This window comes from Mizuhopecten yessoensis, unplaced genomic scaffold (genome assembly GCF_002113885.1).
Source record: "Mizuhopecten yessoensis strain PY_sf001 unplaced genomic scaffold, ASM211388v2 scaffold8195, whole genome shotgun sequence".
Lineage (NCBI taxonomy): Eukaryota > Metazoa > Mollusca > Bivalvia > Pectinida > Pectinidae > Mizuhopecten > Mizuhopecten yessoensis.
In genome coordinates, this window is record NW_018407426.1 from 1,982,463 (window position 1) to 2,002,202 (window position 19,740).

The 19,740-nt window shown below is 33.5% G+C and overlaps 1 protein-coding gene across 1 annotated transcript; it reads left to right on the forward strand.

Moving 5' to 3' along the window:
• Nucleotides 1-831: 831 nt before the first annotated feature.
• LOC110455300 (polyenoic fatty acid isomerase-like) lies at nucleotides 832-18,550 on the forward strand. Its single transcript, XM_021505350.1, has 5 exons — nucleotides 832-913; nucleotides 1,298-1,349; nucleotides 3,488-3,681; nucleotides 13,284-13,488; nucleotides 15,860-18,550. Exons 1-5 carry the CDS (start codon nucleotides 863-865, stop codon nucleotides 17,050-17,052), a joined length of 1,695 nt encoding a protein of 564 aa, XP_021361025.1. The 5' UTR covers nucleotides 832-862; the 3' UTR covers nucleotides 17,053-18,550.
• The last annotated feature ends 1,190 nt before the right edge of the window (nucleotides 18,551-19,740 follow it).

A 19,740-nucleotide genomic window follows, 5' to 3' on the forward strand; every position in this document is an offset into this window, starting at 1 on the left:
CTATTGTAATATATTGGCAATATAATTTAAACTAACGGTACATTTCGTATTACACGTAATTCTTAAAACCTACGTTCTGTTAAGATAACTTTGTATTTGGAAAGTGAATAAATTTGTTGGAATTCAAACCCAAAATCCATAAAAGTAGTGCAGAATATGCACAAATGATAGAATATCAAGACCAAGGTCAAGGATATTAAGACCAAGTGTTTCGGAATGGTCAGCGTTTCCTTCTTCATTGAAGATACCCGCCATGTTAATCTAGATGAAATCAAAGTGATGCTAGTAATAAAGAAACCCCAACTCATACTAATGAGCATACTATAACACTAAGATCTAATTTCATTGAAGCAAATATATTATTTTTCTTTCAGATAATTATTGAGACAATAGTTTTCATCAACCTGCATCTCACGAAATCTTTTGTTGTTAATATATCCGTCAGCCGTTGAAATCCATCACAATGATCGTAATATTCATACCAAGACCTTGAATACCTGATAAACACGTGGATAGAACAGCAGCAAAAAGAAACAAAACTCAAATGTAATCTTATTAACTGAATCTTTCTGAAGTCATTTCCAATCCTATTATGTAATACAACTGAAAAATAAGGTTCAGAGTGTTCATAGCCAACTTTAAAATAATAACACAAAAGTACGGGAATTCTATCCCGATGCGTATGAATAGATGAACTCTAGAAATTAGCGTGTGTGTTCATATAAACAACATTTCGCAAATGTCAACAGGTAAACAGTTGACGCCTAAGTGGATATCAACACGCCCTTTAAAGACATTATATCTAGATGCGTACTGGTTTAACAAGTTTATTTCAACTTCTTGACACGGCGCACACAACAGCATGATGGGGACGCTTGTGATGCTGATGTGTATCCTAGTCGGGTGTTTTCAGGTAGGTTCACATATACTGTACATATTTATCGTTATTTTATGCTCTGGTATCGTTAAATTATCAAACTGTTACATTTTGTTAACAATTTTATATGAAACAGCATCAGGTTATTGTGTTTGCTTTTTTGCATAAAGCTTATCATTATTATTTGCCCGTTATTCTATAATATACAATGAATTTTTAATATCTGTATATTTAATTATAATACTTTTTTCTATTTTCTATTATGAGTAATTGATTTCTCCTTTATTATTTTGAAACTTAAGTTTTTGAAGAAATGGACGATTATTAAAAAAAGCGTTTAGTATTATAGTTTCAGATATATGGTTATATCACTTTCTTAATTATGATTTTATTTAGACATTTTTTGTTATTATTGTATAGGCGATTGGAGGGATGCCACCTTTAGAGCGAGATCTCATTGAGTTGTTGGAAAGTAAGTCTATATTCACTATATTGTATTCACTATTTCAAACGTCTTAGCGAACATGTATTTGGAAGGTAGTTTTAAGACAAAGTGTTAAAGCTCAATAAAATCAGAAAACATCGAATATTGTATGAAATACTTATATACTATGGACTTTTGTTGAGGTGAGTAAGTGATTATATGGTCCAGAGAACGTAGTATCGACCGATACCTATTTTACACTAATGTCCTCTTAATTGTACCATTAACGTCTTTTTATTTTACCATACATTTGTATGTGTCTTATCAATTGTACCATATAAGCCTTTTTTAATTTACGATTTACCTCATTTTGTCTGTACCATATCGTCTTTTTAATTGAACTATATGCTCAGTCGCTAATTAAGCATAGAAGATCTAAAAACCAACTTTTAAATATGTTAAAGGGGCATCACGGTGAAGTAACTTTATTTTTTGTCTTTTTTTCAAATACTACGTCAACATATCAAGTGAGACTCCTTATGGAAAATAACGATCGGATTTTGCTGAAATAGATTCATAAAAATGATTAAATCTAAGAAAATTATCGGTATTTCTACCTGTCTGACCAACGTTTTGTTCAGGGATTTCCCTCTACTAGCGCATGCGCATAACACACCATTTCTTTGTAAACAAAATGACTGGCCGTGTGAAGTAAGCGAAAGAAAAGTGTTGTACCGTGTCAGCTACGAAACGAAAAGTTGCCAAATGGTCAAAAGATAGCGCAAGGAGTACGTTACGGAATCATTATTGCAGGTGGGCAGTATTCAAAGGAGAAAATAACTGCCGTAGCAGTTAGTACGGTGCATGTATTCTTCCGGATAGCCGGTTAAGCTGAAATGGAATCGACAGAAATGCTAGCGCTGTTTATGTTATGAATAAATATCTAACACTATTAAGCTCGCTAGTATCTTTGTCTGAGTTTGAACATAGATGAACTTAGTTTAATATGTTAATGGGCATGTATTGGAGAGAGTTTACTTTGTGTTTCTATAATCATACAGTGGTTTATGCGAAAGGAAGGGATAAGTGACTGGTTAGTTTGATTTTGCCATGAGGCCCTCCAAGGGATAACTGTTGAGATGGCCCACGGCGTATTTTCTGGGTCACCGGATTTACATAATTTATAATATTACCGGGTTCAATAAAATGGTATGATTTAATTATATTGCTGAATTAAACGATTATTTTTGTTTTTACATTCAAGATTTAAATTAGTACTAATATGAAAACCCGGCCTCCTCTGCCCCGGCAATATATAAAAAAAAATCAGAAAGTTTGTCCCTTTGTTTAGCCCCGCACAGCTGTACCGGCCACATTCCGGTACTAAATTCAATATATATTTAAATATATCTACTTTATGTTTATGCCTATTATCATTGTTGACATTTAATTGTAAATGTATGACGGGAGAAGGCTGTGATAAATTGTGAAAACTTGTGCCCCATCCCTTGTTTAATGTTATTGGCAACACATTTATGTTTAAAGCTAAATACATTTAAATTCATTGGCAAGTGTGCAATTAACTTCTAATGATGAATAATTACTGTTCAATAAGTTTGAATACGGACTTAGAAATGATATAACTTGGTTTCATAGTGCGGTAAGAAGTTGCAGTTGCCTGGCGGCCCCTCTCTGGGGGCCCCTTTGGAAAGCGTTTCATATCGCTCAACTAACTGCCTAGTCAGGTGACGTTATCGGCGCTATTTTTAGCAGGGCTTTCCCGAACAATTCAAGTGGTCAAACTGGACATTTGGAACGGACTATGAATATGGGGATAGCGAGGTAACATAAGTGGAAGTGCATACAATACATACATTCATTAAAAAAAAAAACGCCTTTTCACGTGATGTCCCTTTAATAGAAAAGTGTTGAGTGATTTAATAATTTAGATATTTAATTGTTTAGTGTTGTTATGTTACTAGTAACGCTAAATAGTTAGATTATAAGTATAGTGAAGGTGTCAGAAGAAAAATTATGTTACGATCTTTAATAAGAATTAATAATATTTTATTATGAATTGGATTTTTAAGTCTGTCTAAAACTGTGTATTTCCTTTAACTACCTCATTATGAGTATTTCTGTTTTTTGTATATAACCTATTCTGTTTGAATATATTTCGTTTATAGTCGCAAGAGGTCGTAAGCATAATCAAAATCACGATTCAAGTTCATCGTCCTCGTCGTCCTCATCGTCCTCAGAAGAAGAAATAGAAATTTCGGAGCCGGGATTTCCCTCTATCTTAGGGCCTGAAAGTTTCGATGATAGGATCGCCATTGTAGGGGCTGGACCTGCTGGTGTTCACATGGCTTTGAAACTGAAGGTTGGTTTTGCACTGTAACAGGGTATAACTCTATATATGTATGTTCACGTACCTACTTTTTAAACATAAGGCTATCGTATTTTTTTACACTTTTAAGATTGTCGGATTACACTGTTAATTAATGTAAAAAAATATCCGAAAAACGGAATGAATTTGTATCTTGGAAAGTGAGACATCGTCAAAACAACATGAACAAATATACAAATCATATACAGAAACAACAGGATAACATGAAAATGTATAAATTCTTATACAGAAATAACAAGTTAACAAGAAAATATATAAAATCACATACATAAACGACAGGTTTATAAGAAAATATACAAGATTATATACACCAACAACAGGTTGATAGGAAAACATACACAGTCATATACAGTAACAACAGGTTAATAGCAAAATATATACAATCATATACAGAAACAACATGTTAACAAGAAAATATACCAAGGCATATATAGAAAAAACAGGTTAACAAGAAAATATATAAAATCACATACAGAAATGACAGGTTTATCAGAAAATATACAAAATTATATACACCAACAACAGGTTGATAGGAAAACATACACAGTCATATACAGTAACAACAGGTTAATAGCAAAATATATACAATCATATACAGAAACAACATGTTAACAAGAAAATATACTAAGGCATATATAGAAAAAACAGGTTTACAAGAAAAATATATAAAATCACATACAGAAACAACAGGCTAAGGGGAAAATATATGTATCATATACAGAAAAAAACAGGTTAACAAGAAAATATACAAAATCATACAAAGAAACAATAAATAATTAAGAAAATATGCAAAATCATATACAGAAACAACAGGTTAACAAGACAATATATAAAATCAGATACAGAAACAACAGGTTAACAAGACAATATATGAAATCACATACAGAAACCTCAGGTTTATAAGAAAACATACAAAATCAGATACCGACACAACATGTAAACAATAAGATGTCTACAATCATATACTGAAACAAGAGGTTAACAAGAAGATATGTAAAATCATATACTGAAACAACAGGTTAACAAGAAGATATATTAAATTCTTTACTGAATCCACAGGTTAACAAGAAGATGGATAAAATCATATACAGAAACAACAGATTAACAAAAAGATACATAAAATCAAATTAAGAAACAATAGATAATTAAGAAAATATATAACATCATATACAGAAACAACAGGTAAACAAGAAAATATACAAAATCAGATACATAGACAACAGGTTAACAAGAAATATATAAAATCACATACAGAAAAAAAGGTTAACAAGAAAAGATACAAAATCATTTAAAGAAACAATAGATAATTAAGAAAATATACAAAATCATATACAGAAACAACAGGTTAACACGACAATATATAAAATCTGATACATAAACAACAGGTTAACAAGAAAAGATATATAAAATCACATACAGAAACAACAGGTTAACAAGAAAATATATACAATCATATACAGTAACAACAGGTTAATAGCAAAATATACACAATCATATACAAAAACAACAGGTTAACAAGAAAATATATAAGATCACATACAGAAACAACAGGTTAACAAGAAAATATATAAAATCACATACAGAAAAAAAGGTTAACAAGAAAATATACAAAATCATTTAAAGAAACAATAGATAATTAAGAAAATATACAAAATCATATACAGAAACAACAGGTTAACAAGACAATATATAAAATCTGATACATAAACAACAGGTTAACAAGAAAAGATATATAAAATCACATACAGAAACAACAGGTTAACAAGACAATATATAAAATCAGATAAAGACACAACAGATAGCAAGAAGATGTATACAATCATATACTGAAACAACAGGTAAACAAGAAAATATACAAAATCAGATACATAAACAACAGGTTAACAAGAAGATGTATACAATCATATACTGAAACAACAGGTTAACAAGAAGAGATATAAAATCATATACAGAAACAACAGGTAAACAAGAAAATATACAAAAGTATATACAGAAACAACAGGTTAACAAGAAAATATATGCAATCATATACAGAAAAAACAGGTTAACAAGAAAATATACAAAAGCATATATAGAAGCAACAGGTTAACAAGACAATATATAAAATCAGATACAGAAAAAAGGTTAACAAGAAAATATACAAAATCATTTAAAGAAACAATAGATAATTAAGAAAATATACAAAATCATATACAGAAACAACAGGTTAACAAGACAATATATAAAATCTGATACATAAACAACAGGTTAACGAGAAAAGATATATAAAATCACATACAGAAACAACAGGTTAACAAGACAATATATAAAATCAGATAAAGACACAACAGATAAACAAGAAGATGTATACAATCATATACTGAAACAACAGGTAAACAAGAAAATATACAAAATCATATACAGAAACAACAGGTAAACAAGAAAATATACAAAATTATATACAAAACAACAGGTTAACAAGAAAATATATGCAATCATATACAGAAAAACAGGTTAACAAGAAAATATACAAAATCATATAAAGAAACAATAGATATTTAAGAAAATTTGCAAAATCATATACAGAAAGAACAGGTTAACAAGACAATATATAAAATCAGATACAGAAACAACTGGTTAACAAGACAATATAAAAAACATATACAGAAGCAAGAGGTTAACAAGAAAATATACCAAGGCAAATATAGAAAAAACAGGTTAACAAGTAAATATATAAAATCACATACAGAAACAACAGGTTAACAAGAAAATATATAAAATCACATACAAAAAAAACAGGTTAACAAGAAAATATACAAAATCAAATTAAGAAACAAAAGATAATTAAGAAGATATATAAAATCATATATTGAAACAACTGGTTAGCAAGAAAATATACACAATCATATACAGTCACAACAGGTTAATAGCAAAATATACACAATCATATACAGAAACAACAAGTTAACAAGAAAATATGCAAAAGCATATATAGAAGCAACAGGTTAACAAGAAAATATACAAAATCAAATTAAGAAACAATAGATAATTAAGAAAATATACAAAATCATATAACAACAGGTTAACAAGACAATATATAAAGTCTGATACATAAACAACAGGTTAACAAGAAGATATATAAAATCACATACAGAAACAACAGGTTAACAGGACAATATATAAAATCAGATAAAGACACAACAGATAAGCAAGAAGATGTATACAATCATATACTGAAACAACAGGTTAACAAGAAAAGATATAAAATCATATACAGAAACAACAGGTAAACATGAAAATATACAAAATCAGATACAGAATTAACAGGTTAACAAGAAGATATATAAAATCAAATTAAGAAACAATAGATAATTCAGAAAATATACAAAATCATATACAGGAACAACAGATTAACAAGATAATATATAAAATCAGATAAAGACACAACAGATAAACAAGAAGATGTATACAATCATATACTGAAACAACAGGTTAACAACAACACAACATTCATATCCAACCACTTTCAAATTCTAACAAGACCTACGTCCGATTATTTCATTATTCTAGTGATACGGTTGGTGCTTAAACACCTAAATGAAAATTGTTCTTGTTGTCTTTTCGTATGTTTTGGTATCTCCTCAGAATCTGTGGTCAAACATCGACCCATATCAACATTCGAACTAATATGGAGGTGTAGGGCTGATACACAGTAGAATATGAAAATGGTCATATGATGATTAGTTAAATCCTTTTATTGATATTGTATGACTTCAATCGGTCAATGATATTATGCCCTGTCCTAGAGAGTATGGAGCATTCACATTCTTGTGATCAACTGTCGTCAATTTCATATAGGCGTATATTCATTTAAAAGGCTGTGTATTTTAACGTAAAACTTCCTATGAATATCATTCTGATGACTAAGTAAGTGTTTACCAACTTCAATCTCTATCGCCTGAATAAACCTGTATGTTCACAGCAAATTTAAAATTGATATCAGTGCGTTCAAGAAGTGGAACTGCTACGCATTATCGTCAATTACCTATATTTCTACGATATAACATTTTAAATTGATATATAGAACGTTTTCTACTCTAGGTTTCCAGTAAACAAGATATAATCAGTTTTTAATTGATATTGATTTTAGTATACTCTACATTAAGTATTGCACAAGGGTATATATAAACGTACTAGGCCAAATGGATATAAATCGTTGTTATACTAGGTATCAAGTAGTTTAAGGTTCAACGGTTTCATCAAATACATCTTAAATAACCTTTAACAATCTGTATGCATGGGATGGTACGTCAAGTCACGAAATGGTCGTTTTGTGTGGATATGTTCAATTTATAATTGGATAAACACGGATCCGTGGGAACAAGGTACGCAAGGCACTTTCATCATATCCTAGGAATGATTGAGATCCTCCTGTCATCGGTTATAGGGAGGCACGGTAGTCTAGTGGTAGGACGCCGAGAGATCGTGACCGAAGGGTTGCGGGTTCGAGTCACGGCACGGCACTGTGTTGTATGATTGAGCAAGATACTGTACTTCTCTTGTTCAAGTCTACTCAGCTGTAAATAAGTACGTGGTTGGGCAGTGCTAGAATTAATGAATGCTACCTGTGAGCGCCGAAATGGCAGCACCGGCCGAATGCTTCCCTGGGAGTTGAGAAAGATATTGGCTGGGTGCAAAGGCCCTATAACCACGGATAATAATTAGTGAATCACTTTGCTACGCCCTTCGAACTAGGTTGAGATAAAGCGGTACATAAGAATTATTATTATTTTATTATTACCCGAAAACTTCACCTGGCTCTGTTTCACGATGAACAGTCTTACAATATCGCTTGTACATGTATGTTGGAATAGGAGAGATGACAATTGATTGAAATAGAAACGAACTTAATGATTTCAAACCTCCCATTAAACGGAATCAACTCTTAAAAGGAATGACACTATATCAACGAAATAGAACATTTCAACAGATTCTGTGGTCATATGATGATTAGTTAAAACCTGTTTTTGATATTGTATAACTTCAGTCGGTCATTGATGTTATGCCCTGTCCTAGAGAGTATGGGGCATTCAAATTCTTCTGATCAGTTCTCATCATTATTTTGCACTGTCGTCAATTTCATATCGCCGTATATTCATTTAAAAGGCTGTGTATTTTGATGTGAAACTTCCCATGAATATCATTCTGATGACTAAGTAAGTGTTTACCAACTTCAATCTCTATCGCCTGAATAAACCTGTATGTTCACAGCAAATGTAAAAGTGATATCAGAATGTTCAAGTAGTGGAACTGCTACGCATTATCGTCAATTACCTATATTTCTACGATATAACATTTTAAATTGATATATAGAACGTTTTCTACTCTAGGTTTCCAGTAAACAAGATATAATCAGTTTTTAGTTTATATTGATTTTAGTATACTCTACATTCAGTAATGCACAGAGGTATATGTAAACGTACTAGGTCAAATGGATATAAATCGTTGTTATACTAGGTACCAAGTAGTTTAAGGTTCATCAGTTTCATCAAATACATCTTAAATAACCTTTAACAATCTGTATACCTGGGATGGTACGACTGTCACGAAATGGTCGTTTTGTGTGGATATGTTCAATTAGTAATTGGTGAAACATGGATCCGTGGGAACAAGGTGGGCCCCGCAAGGCACTTTCATCATATCCTAGGAATGATTGAGATCCTCCTGTCATCGATTATAGGGAGGCACGGTAGTCTAGTGGTAGGACGCCGAGAGATCGTGACCGAAGTGTTGTGGGTTCGAGTCACGGCACGGCACTGTGTTGTATGATTGAGCAAGATACTGTACTTCTCTTGTTCAAGTCTACTCAGCTGTAAATAAGTACGTGGTTGGGCAGTGCTAGAATAAATGAATGCTACCTGTGAGCGCCGAAAAGGCAGCACCGGCCGAATGCTCCCCTGGGAGTTGAGAAAGATATTGGCTGGGTGCAAAGGCCCTATAACCACGGATAATAATAAGTGAATCGTTCTGATACGCCCTACGAACTAGGTTGAGATAAAGCGGTACATAAGAATTATTATTATTTTATTATTACCCGAAAACTTCACCTGGCTCTGTTTCACGATGAATAGTCTTACAATATCGCTTGTACATGTACCATGGAATAGGAGAGATGACAATTGATTAAAATAGAAACGAACTTAATGATTTCAAATCTCCCATTAAACGGAATCAACTTTTAAAAGAAATGACACTATATCAACGAAATAGAAAATTTTAACATTTAATGAAAAATATTGAATGAATATAACCAGACCAAAACAATAGCACACTTATATTAAATAACAAACCGAAAAGGATAAGTTGATTTAGAAATATAGATTTAAGTCTTTCATTGATTTTAAAGATCATTCTTACTATAGTAACGTCATAGTTAGGAACAATTCAAATTACCACTTTTTACAGAGTCCGATTCAAATGTATGTAATACATGGCGGGATTCTTTTTTTAGCATAAAAACCGACTATGAAATCTCTCTACCATTATGGACGAATTTGTTTATCCTGTTCAACATTTTCAAATGATTGAACCTGAAATAAAACGGTTGGCACAGATGAAAAGAGAGATTGACTTTTTGGAAATCCGGCCAGTACCTGTTAGGGGTCTATTTGTGCCTGTTAGGGGTTTTGATGTCCCTGTTAGGTGTCTAGATGTGCATGTTAGGGGTCAAGATGTGCCTGTTAGGAGTCTAGATGTGCCTGGTAGGGGTCTAGATATGCCTGTTAGGGGTCTATATATGCCTGTTAGGGGTCTAGATGTGCCTGTTAGAGGTCTAGATGTGCCTGTTAGGTGTCTAGATGTGCCTGTTAGGTGTCTAGATGTGCATGTTAGGGGTCTAGATGTGCCTGTTAGGAGTCTAGATGTGCCTGGTAGGGGTCTAGATATGCCTGTTAGGGGTCTATATGTGCCTGCTAGAGGTCTAAATGTGCCTGTTAGGGGTCTAGATGTGCCTGTAAGTGGTCTTAATGTGTCTGTTAGGGGTCTTGATGTTCCTGTTAGGTGTCTAGATGTGCATGTTAGGGGTCTAGATGTGCCTGCTAGAGGTCTAGATGTGCCTGTTAGGGGTCTAGATGTGCCTGTTAGGAGTCTAGATGTGCCTGTCAGGGGTCTAGAGTGCCTGTCAGGGGTCTAGATGTTCCTATTAGGGGTCTACATGTGCCTGGTAGGGGTCTAGGTGTGCCTGTTAGGGGTCTATATGTGCCTGTTAGGGGTCTAGATTTACCTGTAAGGGGTCTAGATGTGCCTGTCAGGGGTCTAGATGTGCCTGTTAGTGGTCCAGATGTGCCTGTTAGGGATCTAGATGTGCCTGGCCGATAACTAATGGCTGATTATTGCTGATTGGCAGCGTTTCTTAATCAAACAAGCTCGATTATTAAATATGAATAACGACCCACAAATGCATAGAAGTCGAAATTGTGCTTATTTTAGCATACCTTTTCCGTTGTACAGTGAACCACCTTCAGTCCAAGTATGTTCCACCTGAACTGTTCCAACCGAAAACGCAAAAACTAAAGAAATATTAACTAAAACTGTGAACTCGAAAAAGGAAAAGAAAGATAATATGATGAATACATGTAGATAGATTAGAGATAACTGGTCACACGATCGTAAGTATCTGTATTGACGACTAAACCGGATTCCATGTCTCAAAAGATTCCTAAAAATAACCCACAAAAAAACAAGTATTCCTAAGAATCTGCAAAACCAAAATTCGAACTCAAATCAGTACTACTATTGCAAAATATGAGCTAAGAAAATATTTACACGGAAATGCTTGAAAAAGTACGAAAATATAAGGGCCATGTGTTCTGAAAGGGTAAGCGTACTTCGCTTTATCGACGACCCCCGCCATCTATATATATTTCAAATCGAAACAAATTCACGTTATCATACCGCTGATAGGGGAAGTGGAGTAAGCGACAGAAACACCGCAAGGCAAGTTAATGAATTAAATAAAACAATCCGCCTTAATATCACATGAAAAACCATGTTTTCCAAATGATCATGATGGCAATCATAAAGCTTGCCCATAGTCTTCATAAACAAGAATCTTCAAAACACTGTGTTGTAAGTTTGTCCTACAGCAGTCGACCTCTTTCACAGAAACCATGTTATTCGGAGCAGGCTATTGAATACCAAATCAACCGCAACATACCAACATCATATGTATGTATTTATCAAGCGAAATAAAATTTACAACCGGTGAATTCGTCCCGCTATCTTACAGCTTATTACAATATCATTAGTCATCTTATTTATTATTAAAAAATGTTGAACATCTAAAGCGTTGACAAAAAACACTTAAAACATGTTTATTTAATTGGCAATTACGAGGCCAAATCTGAGAATTTCAATGTAACATTTCCATCCTAATGGCATTCATGAGAAATATGTTTTCGATTGAAAAGCGAAAATATACTTTATAAGTCGTCTATTAGAAATCTGTATTTTAATTTAAACAGACCAGTATTAAATACTTTGTCAAATGTAGCCCACGTGAGGTGTTGTTTTTCCAAAATTTCCAAAACAAGGACGAAATAAACCACATTCTAGAACACAAACACATACATGTAGAATACCACATTCACAACCTCAGCATACAGTGCCACAGCACATACATGTAGAATACCACATTCACAACCCCAGCATACTGTGACACAACACATACATGTAGAATACCACATTCAGAACCTCAGCATACTGTGACACAACACATACATGTAGAATACCACATTCACAACCTCAGAATACAGTGACACAACACATACATGTAAATTACCACATTCACAACCTCAGCATACAATGACACAACACATACATGTAGAATACCACATTCACAACCCCAGCATACTGTGACACAACACATACATGTAGAATACCACATTCACAACCTCAGCATACTGTGACACAACACACACCAAAGCGTTAACAAGCCAAAGCATGGAAAGATCAAATATACCACAATGTCTAAATCTCGCTAGAGTTGTAGGTTTGATATACTTTATGCACTTTCCGGCATGTCACATAAACAACCAAAAGAATATATGAGTGAAAAAGGTCACCGTATGGTGACTTTTAATATATTTTCAAACAAATAATACCCAAGGTATACCAGACTAGGTGAATGGTTAACACAATAGTTCTGTACTGTGTGACCTTTTTGTTTACAAATGTTTACAATGGCGCGCTGTTTACAATTTTTTATCAATGGCGCCCTCAATGCAGATTACCCACAATCCTCTGCTTTTAAATCAAGGCGTGTAACTCTTCCTATCCCTAGCTTTTATGCATGGGAGACAGCTCTTCGATACCTATTTGTTATTTACTCAAATAAAGGAGTGGCCCTCCTTTCTCGTTCGGACGATCACTTCCGAACGGGTCGTGGTGGTTGGTTATTTGCTGTAAGCATAAGCAACCGATAAGACATGTGTTGCATTGCTAAGTTTTATCTCATTTGTTGATTTAAAGTTTTTGTATGCTTAAATTAACTAAAAAGTCGTTGAAATGATACAATTTCATGGTTTTATATTATTCAGAGGGCAGGATTCCGAAACGTTGTAGTGTTTGAGAAGGAAGATAAAGTAGGCGGAAAGTCGAAGACTCTTACTTACCGAGATGTAGTTCATGAGATGGGATCATGTTATACCCAACCGGATCACACAGAGCTGTACGAACTTCTAGAAACTTACGATGCTGGGAATCTACTTCCGGTACCTGGTGTCACAATTTGGAGGGGACAAGGTAACATAACCGTGAAATTTTCAAAAGTCAATAGTCAAAAGACTAGGGCGTCAATCCTGGCCTCTTAACATACCAATTTCTGTCATATTGTTTAATTAGGACTATCTTTCTTGGTGGATTTTTTCAGTGCTTTTGTGTAGATATACTACAATAGTATGAAAAGTGCGTTGCTATGCAGAAATAGCCAAAAAATGATGTAGGGGCAGTTAACATTCAGAAATGAAAGCCTCTGCATGTGCCAATCAAAATATTGTTTCTACAAATGAACATTTGTATGGAAATGATTCAGCATGTCAAATATTTATTTGTTTGTTGCATGTGGTATATGGAGTAGTGAAAGGTGAGGCAAGTATAATTTAATAAGAACAGGTAAATAAAAAGTAATTTACACTGTATAGTGCATGCATAATGTGGCACATTTAAGCGAAAGGTAGAATATGTAATAGTAAGGGAATGCTGTATTTGTAAATGAAAGATGAGGTAGTTTATAAAGTATTGGAACGCAATATAGTAGAGTTAAATCAAAGATAATTTAGGCTATATAATTGTAAGAAAATGAAATGTAAGTAAAAGGAAATGAGGCATGTTTTAGTTGAATAGTGTAACATTAATCTGGAAGGTAATGTGACATTATGGAAGTTGAACTTTATGAAAAATATGTTGATGTAAGGAAATGATGCAGACTTGTGTTTCAGGTTTAAGTCGAAGGTTATGTAGCATATGTCTGAGAAAAGTATTGTGTCAAAGTTAAGTCAAAGCATACAGCATATGTTAGTGTAAAGAAATAAAGTATATGTTAGTGAAAGGAAGTTTAAACAAAAGTGAAAGATTACGTAGGAAATAATTGACAAGTGATATTCAAGAGCTTAGTGAAAGTTAATATAGAAAATGTTACTGTGACGTAATGAAAAACACTCATTGGATGTAAAAGTGGCGATAAGCATAACGAACGCAAGTGGAAATTAATTTAGGGTGTTTATGTGGAGGGATGTACATGTGCCCTGTTGAGAAGAAGGTACTGTCTGGAAGGTTTATATGGAACGTGCGAGATGGAAAGCAGTTTAGTGCTAGATAAAACAACGGCATGGAATTACATAGGTTGTTCATTACGTCCGTGTTGAGTAATTACTTTGTTCAAAATGCTTTAATATGTAAACTTAAAGTGATATGATTTCCACGTATTAATCACATACGGAGCATCTTCATTTCATCATATTTTATTGAGTAAACAATAGGATTGAACAGCAGGCTAGGCCTATATAAATTCTCTCTTGAGGTTGACATGACAAAGACAAAGATGAATGAAATGGTTTGTTAGAAAATATTAATGCAAATTATATATAATAAGTAGCAAAGACATATATATAAAAGATGGTATAGGGGAGATAATTCCATGTATGTTTAAATTACATATAAATATTTAATTGATAATTTTAGCTATACAATGCTCTTATTAAAAAGTCATTAATGCCCCCTGTTCATACCCTGCTGCTGTTGCATTGAGTAGTTAAAAGTATAGAACCATTTAGTATCAATATATATATCATTGGTAGGAGTGATAACAAGTAAGGGATACACCAACAACAACAAAATATGAAAAAATAAAATGAGGCAATTCAGCTAGAAGATTTTGAAAATGTAGTGTAAGTGTAAGATGAATTGCCAGTGTTCTATGAGTAAATCTTTCATCCTATGAGTTTCAGACAAAAAGTCTTTAACGGTCTCTACCGTTCACATACTACCCACTCGAGAAGAATCCAGATTCAGAACACACAGCATTCAAACTTAGCATATTTATGTTTTACTTTATTGCACCCATCAGTAAAAACAGCACCCAAAGCTTAATCCTTTAGGTGTATAATATTAAAACATCAATGTATGATATAACAATCAGTAGAATCACATAATGGTTTAGGGACAGTATTTTATCAGTTATGACTGTATATAACAAAATTTATAGATTGTTTTGATTAATTTAACAAGTCTTCTTGTGTTGTATATATATTTAAGAACACTATCAAGTACATATTTATTTTCAGTATTGTTTAACATAGTGCTTCAATTAAGAAGTATTTTAGTATCAAGATTAACCGGACACACTTCAAAAATCTCATTTATTAAAGTTTGTCTCTCATCAGTATACATTGGACATTGTAAAAGATAATGTGTAGCAGTTTCATAAGCATCACCACACAGACAAGATGGGGCAGCATCTAATCATACAAGGGAATTGCTATTAATACATTCGTTAGATAGGTTATCCTCTCAGTAATTCTCTGAGCGACGTTGGTAAAGAATGTTTGTGTTGAGAATAACCATACGGCTTTCTCATGGGTTATAAATTATGATGGTTTCTTATTTGTTATTACAGCCATTATTCCAGGACATATAGACACACTTATCCCTGTCGCCCAAAGCTTGCCCGAGAATGCGACTATTGAAGATATCGAAAACGCCTTCCTTGCCGCGGTTAACCGATACGTAACTGTTCATCAGCAATTATTTGGAAATTACTCCGGTGAATTGATGCCTCGTCCGGATGAAAACGTATTTAAAAAGGAACTCAACATGACGTTTTTGCAGTTTTTGGAGAAGTATGAAGCAGAATCTCTTGCACAAATCTTTCTTCAGACGCACACAATCCAGGGCTATGGTCATTTAGACGAAATTCCGGCATTGTATGGATTGACATGGTTGACCCCGAACTTTCTAATAAAACTACTTAACCCTACACCAGAAGAAGTATCGAATATCAAACAACTTAGTAGAGGTTATCAAACGGTATGGGAGGAAATTGTTAGACAGGAAAACATCGACGTTCGACTTTCCAGTCCAGTCCGAAAGATATTTCGAAAGGGGAAAAAGGAACGAGGAATGAAAAGAAAGAACCGTTCGGAGTTCACTATACTATATGATAATGCTTACATCTACGGACGGAAAGAAGAATTTGACTTTCTGATACTGACCCCCGAGATGAAATTGCTATCCGATTTGGAAATCATTGACTTCAACGAAGAGGAAAGTGCCCTGTTTGAGAAAATGAATCATTATTACTACGCAACGTCGCTGGTTGATACTACATACGGAGATCTTAGGGGATTAACGCCACATAGTTTCTTCGCTGATAATGTGGAATCAAAGGAGGACATGAAGGTTTGGGTTAAGAGAGACTCATATAACAGTCTCCAATATAATGTAGGAGAGAATTACACCAAAGGCTTGGTTCCTGGAGCTCCAGATGGAAAATTCATACAAACCTCGGTATATTATCAATTCTCGAAAGCAAGACCTAACGAGACAGATCTAGAGAACGAGTTAAAGACACACATTGAAGATAGAGAGGAAGCAACTATGTTGAACATCCGCGATGTCTTCATATGGGATTACTTTCCACAGTTCTCCGTTGCTGACATTGCATCAGGAATAACATGGGATATATTTGACATCCAGGGAAAGCATAAAATTTGGTATGCAGGATCCTCTGTGTATTTCGAGTCAGTTAAATCTGTTTTGGAGTACAACAACCTGATATTCCGTCAGTACTGCCTGCCCGAAGAAGAATAGTACCTCAACAAATGGTTGATTTCCATTTCGAAGCAGACCAGATCCAGAATATAATACAGATCATTTACTTCAAAAGTATAAGCTTATACTACAGTTATACCATATCAAATATTTAAATTAGTGCAACGAGTTTGGAGCCATTTTTTTTTACATCAGTTTATATAGTTTTATACAGTAGCACAAAAAGCAAGAACCCGAGCGCTTAACCCCGGCAATATTGTATTAAAACCCTTCACCGACCCGTACGGATTCGTTGTTTTCAATGAGACGAAATCAATCAACAACTAAATGGCATACATGAGTCACCCAGGTGACAGATTTTGATCGCCTGTCATCCATCGTCATGTTGTGCGATGTGGTCGTGCATTAATAATAACATTTTCTTCTCAGAAACCGTCAGATTTTAATGAATTTTGATTGAAATTATTAACCAATTATGGGGATGGTAGGGATCATCATCGTTACTCAAAATAAGTCTGCCTCCAAGGGAGTGAGGGTTTGGACAGTAATTAGTCACAAAGTGTAGAAACCTTCATAATGCTTCTCCTCTGTAACTTACCGGTAGTTTTTCACCAACAGTTTATGGGTTGGTGCTTTGGTAATTTTTAAACTCAAGAAAGGACTGACAGCAGGTGGCTCATAGTGGGTCACTTAATGCAAAACCTGAAACAATCATGTTTTTGACTCATCGTCAGAAACTGGAATACAAATCTATACTTCTGGTAGAGCGGGTTCATAACAGGTCATATTGCGTTTTGTCCAAATAGTGAATTGCATTACTCGAGGATCAATAATCCCCGTTAAGGAGAGAATATATATTCATTTTTAATTATTCATGCTGGTATTTAGCGCCTCTCTAAACATGGATATATGTGGGTCATTCCCCAAAACTCTTTTTTAAACGCAAATCTACAGTCAAACGACTCTTTTGTATATATGTAACTTTTATTCTTTGTCACATCACAATAACAAGTAACAATTGTATGTTAACTCAGGTGACTGCTAAGGCACATTGGCTTCTCGTTAGCTTAACAGAACAACGGTAGTATGATAGTGAAAGGAGGTATATATTGTATTTTATGAAGAGAAAAAGTATATTAATATATCTTATATTTCTATTTTGTGACTACACTCTTTCGCGATTAAAGACTCCTGCGAATTTTTATTGGGTTAATAACTTCTTTCAATATTAAAAATAGCAACTCAATCACTGGTTCAAGTAAAATTTCCACGTTTATTTCTCCAAATAAAGTTGAATAAAGGGATTACATTAATATTCAGATCAAATGCAGTTATTGTATGTACCAGAACATTATTCCATTATTTCATTATTTTTGTGATTGGTTTATTTTGAAAAAAATGTCGTTGAAACTTTCTTTCTGAAAAGTTTGGATAAAAAGCGCATCCCACTCTTTTATTTACTCTTATAAAGTTCACTATTTTCTTTTATGTGTTATCCTGTGTTATATATATGGTATCACTTATATAATAAATAGTCATGCATAGTAAAATAGTTGTTGTATTTTTTTCTATTTTAATTTACATTTTGGTACACAATTTCACTGTGAAACGCTATTTCAATGCCTTAGAAAATAGAAAAACACGTTCAGATTCTGCACACACTGCATGATAGTAAGAGGCGAGTAATTTGGGGCCCCCTGCAGAATCAGGGTGTCTTTTTCGAGTCGTCTACAAACTTGATTAACTGTCCTCATTGCAAAACTTGGAATCTTTTGTTGTTTCCCATCTTTCCTACATTCTTTCTTTTTCATCTACTTTCATCTTTCTAGCGGTGTCATCACATGACACTTGCTGTTGTGAAAAGGTTAAATAACATATACAGACAGCGATGCTTGTATATATTGACAACTTATATCCTTTATTAATTGTCTGTAGTTTGTTATACATGTAAAAGCCGCTGTCGTGCAACAAGTTTTGTATCATAGAATAGAGGTCTTACAAACTTTCTAACTTTTGACGAAAATTAACTTTTTCTTTATTTATATCCTAAACATCTGATATTATTTATCGAAAGCTTACAATTTGGAAATTGAAACCGAAAAGGCTGTCATTTATGATTTATTCGACATTGTGCGGGATAGATTTCATCAATCGCATATTAGATAAATGCGAGTGAAAGATTCTTTTTAAACAATTAAATATTGTTGCCATGGTTATAAATGAAAATGTTGAATAACATTACTCAAAGTCTTGCAAACAGCAGCTGACAAGATAATGATGATATACTCAATCATCAGCTGAGAGGACTATCGTAGGAAGTTATCTAACAGCTGAAAAGTCTCATACAGCATAGTCAAATAACAGCTGAAAGAACTTTTATGATACAGTTAATTGACAGTTGATAGACTGTTAAGAAAGTGTCAATAACAACGGACAAGACTATCAAAACTAGGCAATTACCAGCTGACAAGACTATTATACTATAGTCAATAACAGCTGACAAGACTATTATACTATTGTCAATAACAGCTGATAGGACTATTATAATATAGTCAATAACAGCTGACAAGACTATTATTATATAGTCAATAACAGCTGACAAGACTATTATAATATAGTCAATAACAGCTGACAAGACTATTTTAACATAGTCAATAACAGCTGACAAGACTATTATATTATAGTCAATAACAGCTGACAAGACTATTGTAACATATAGTCAATAAC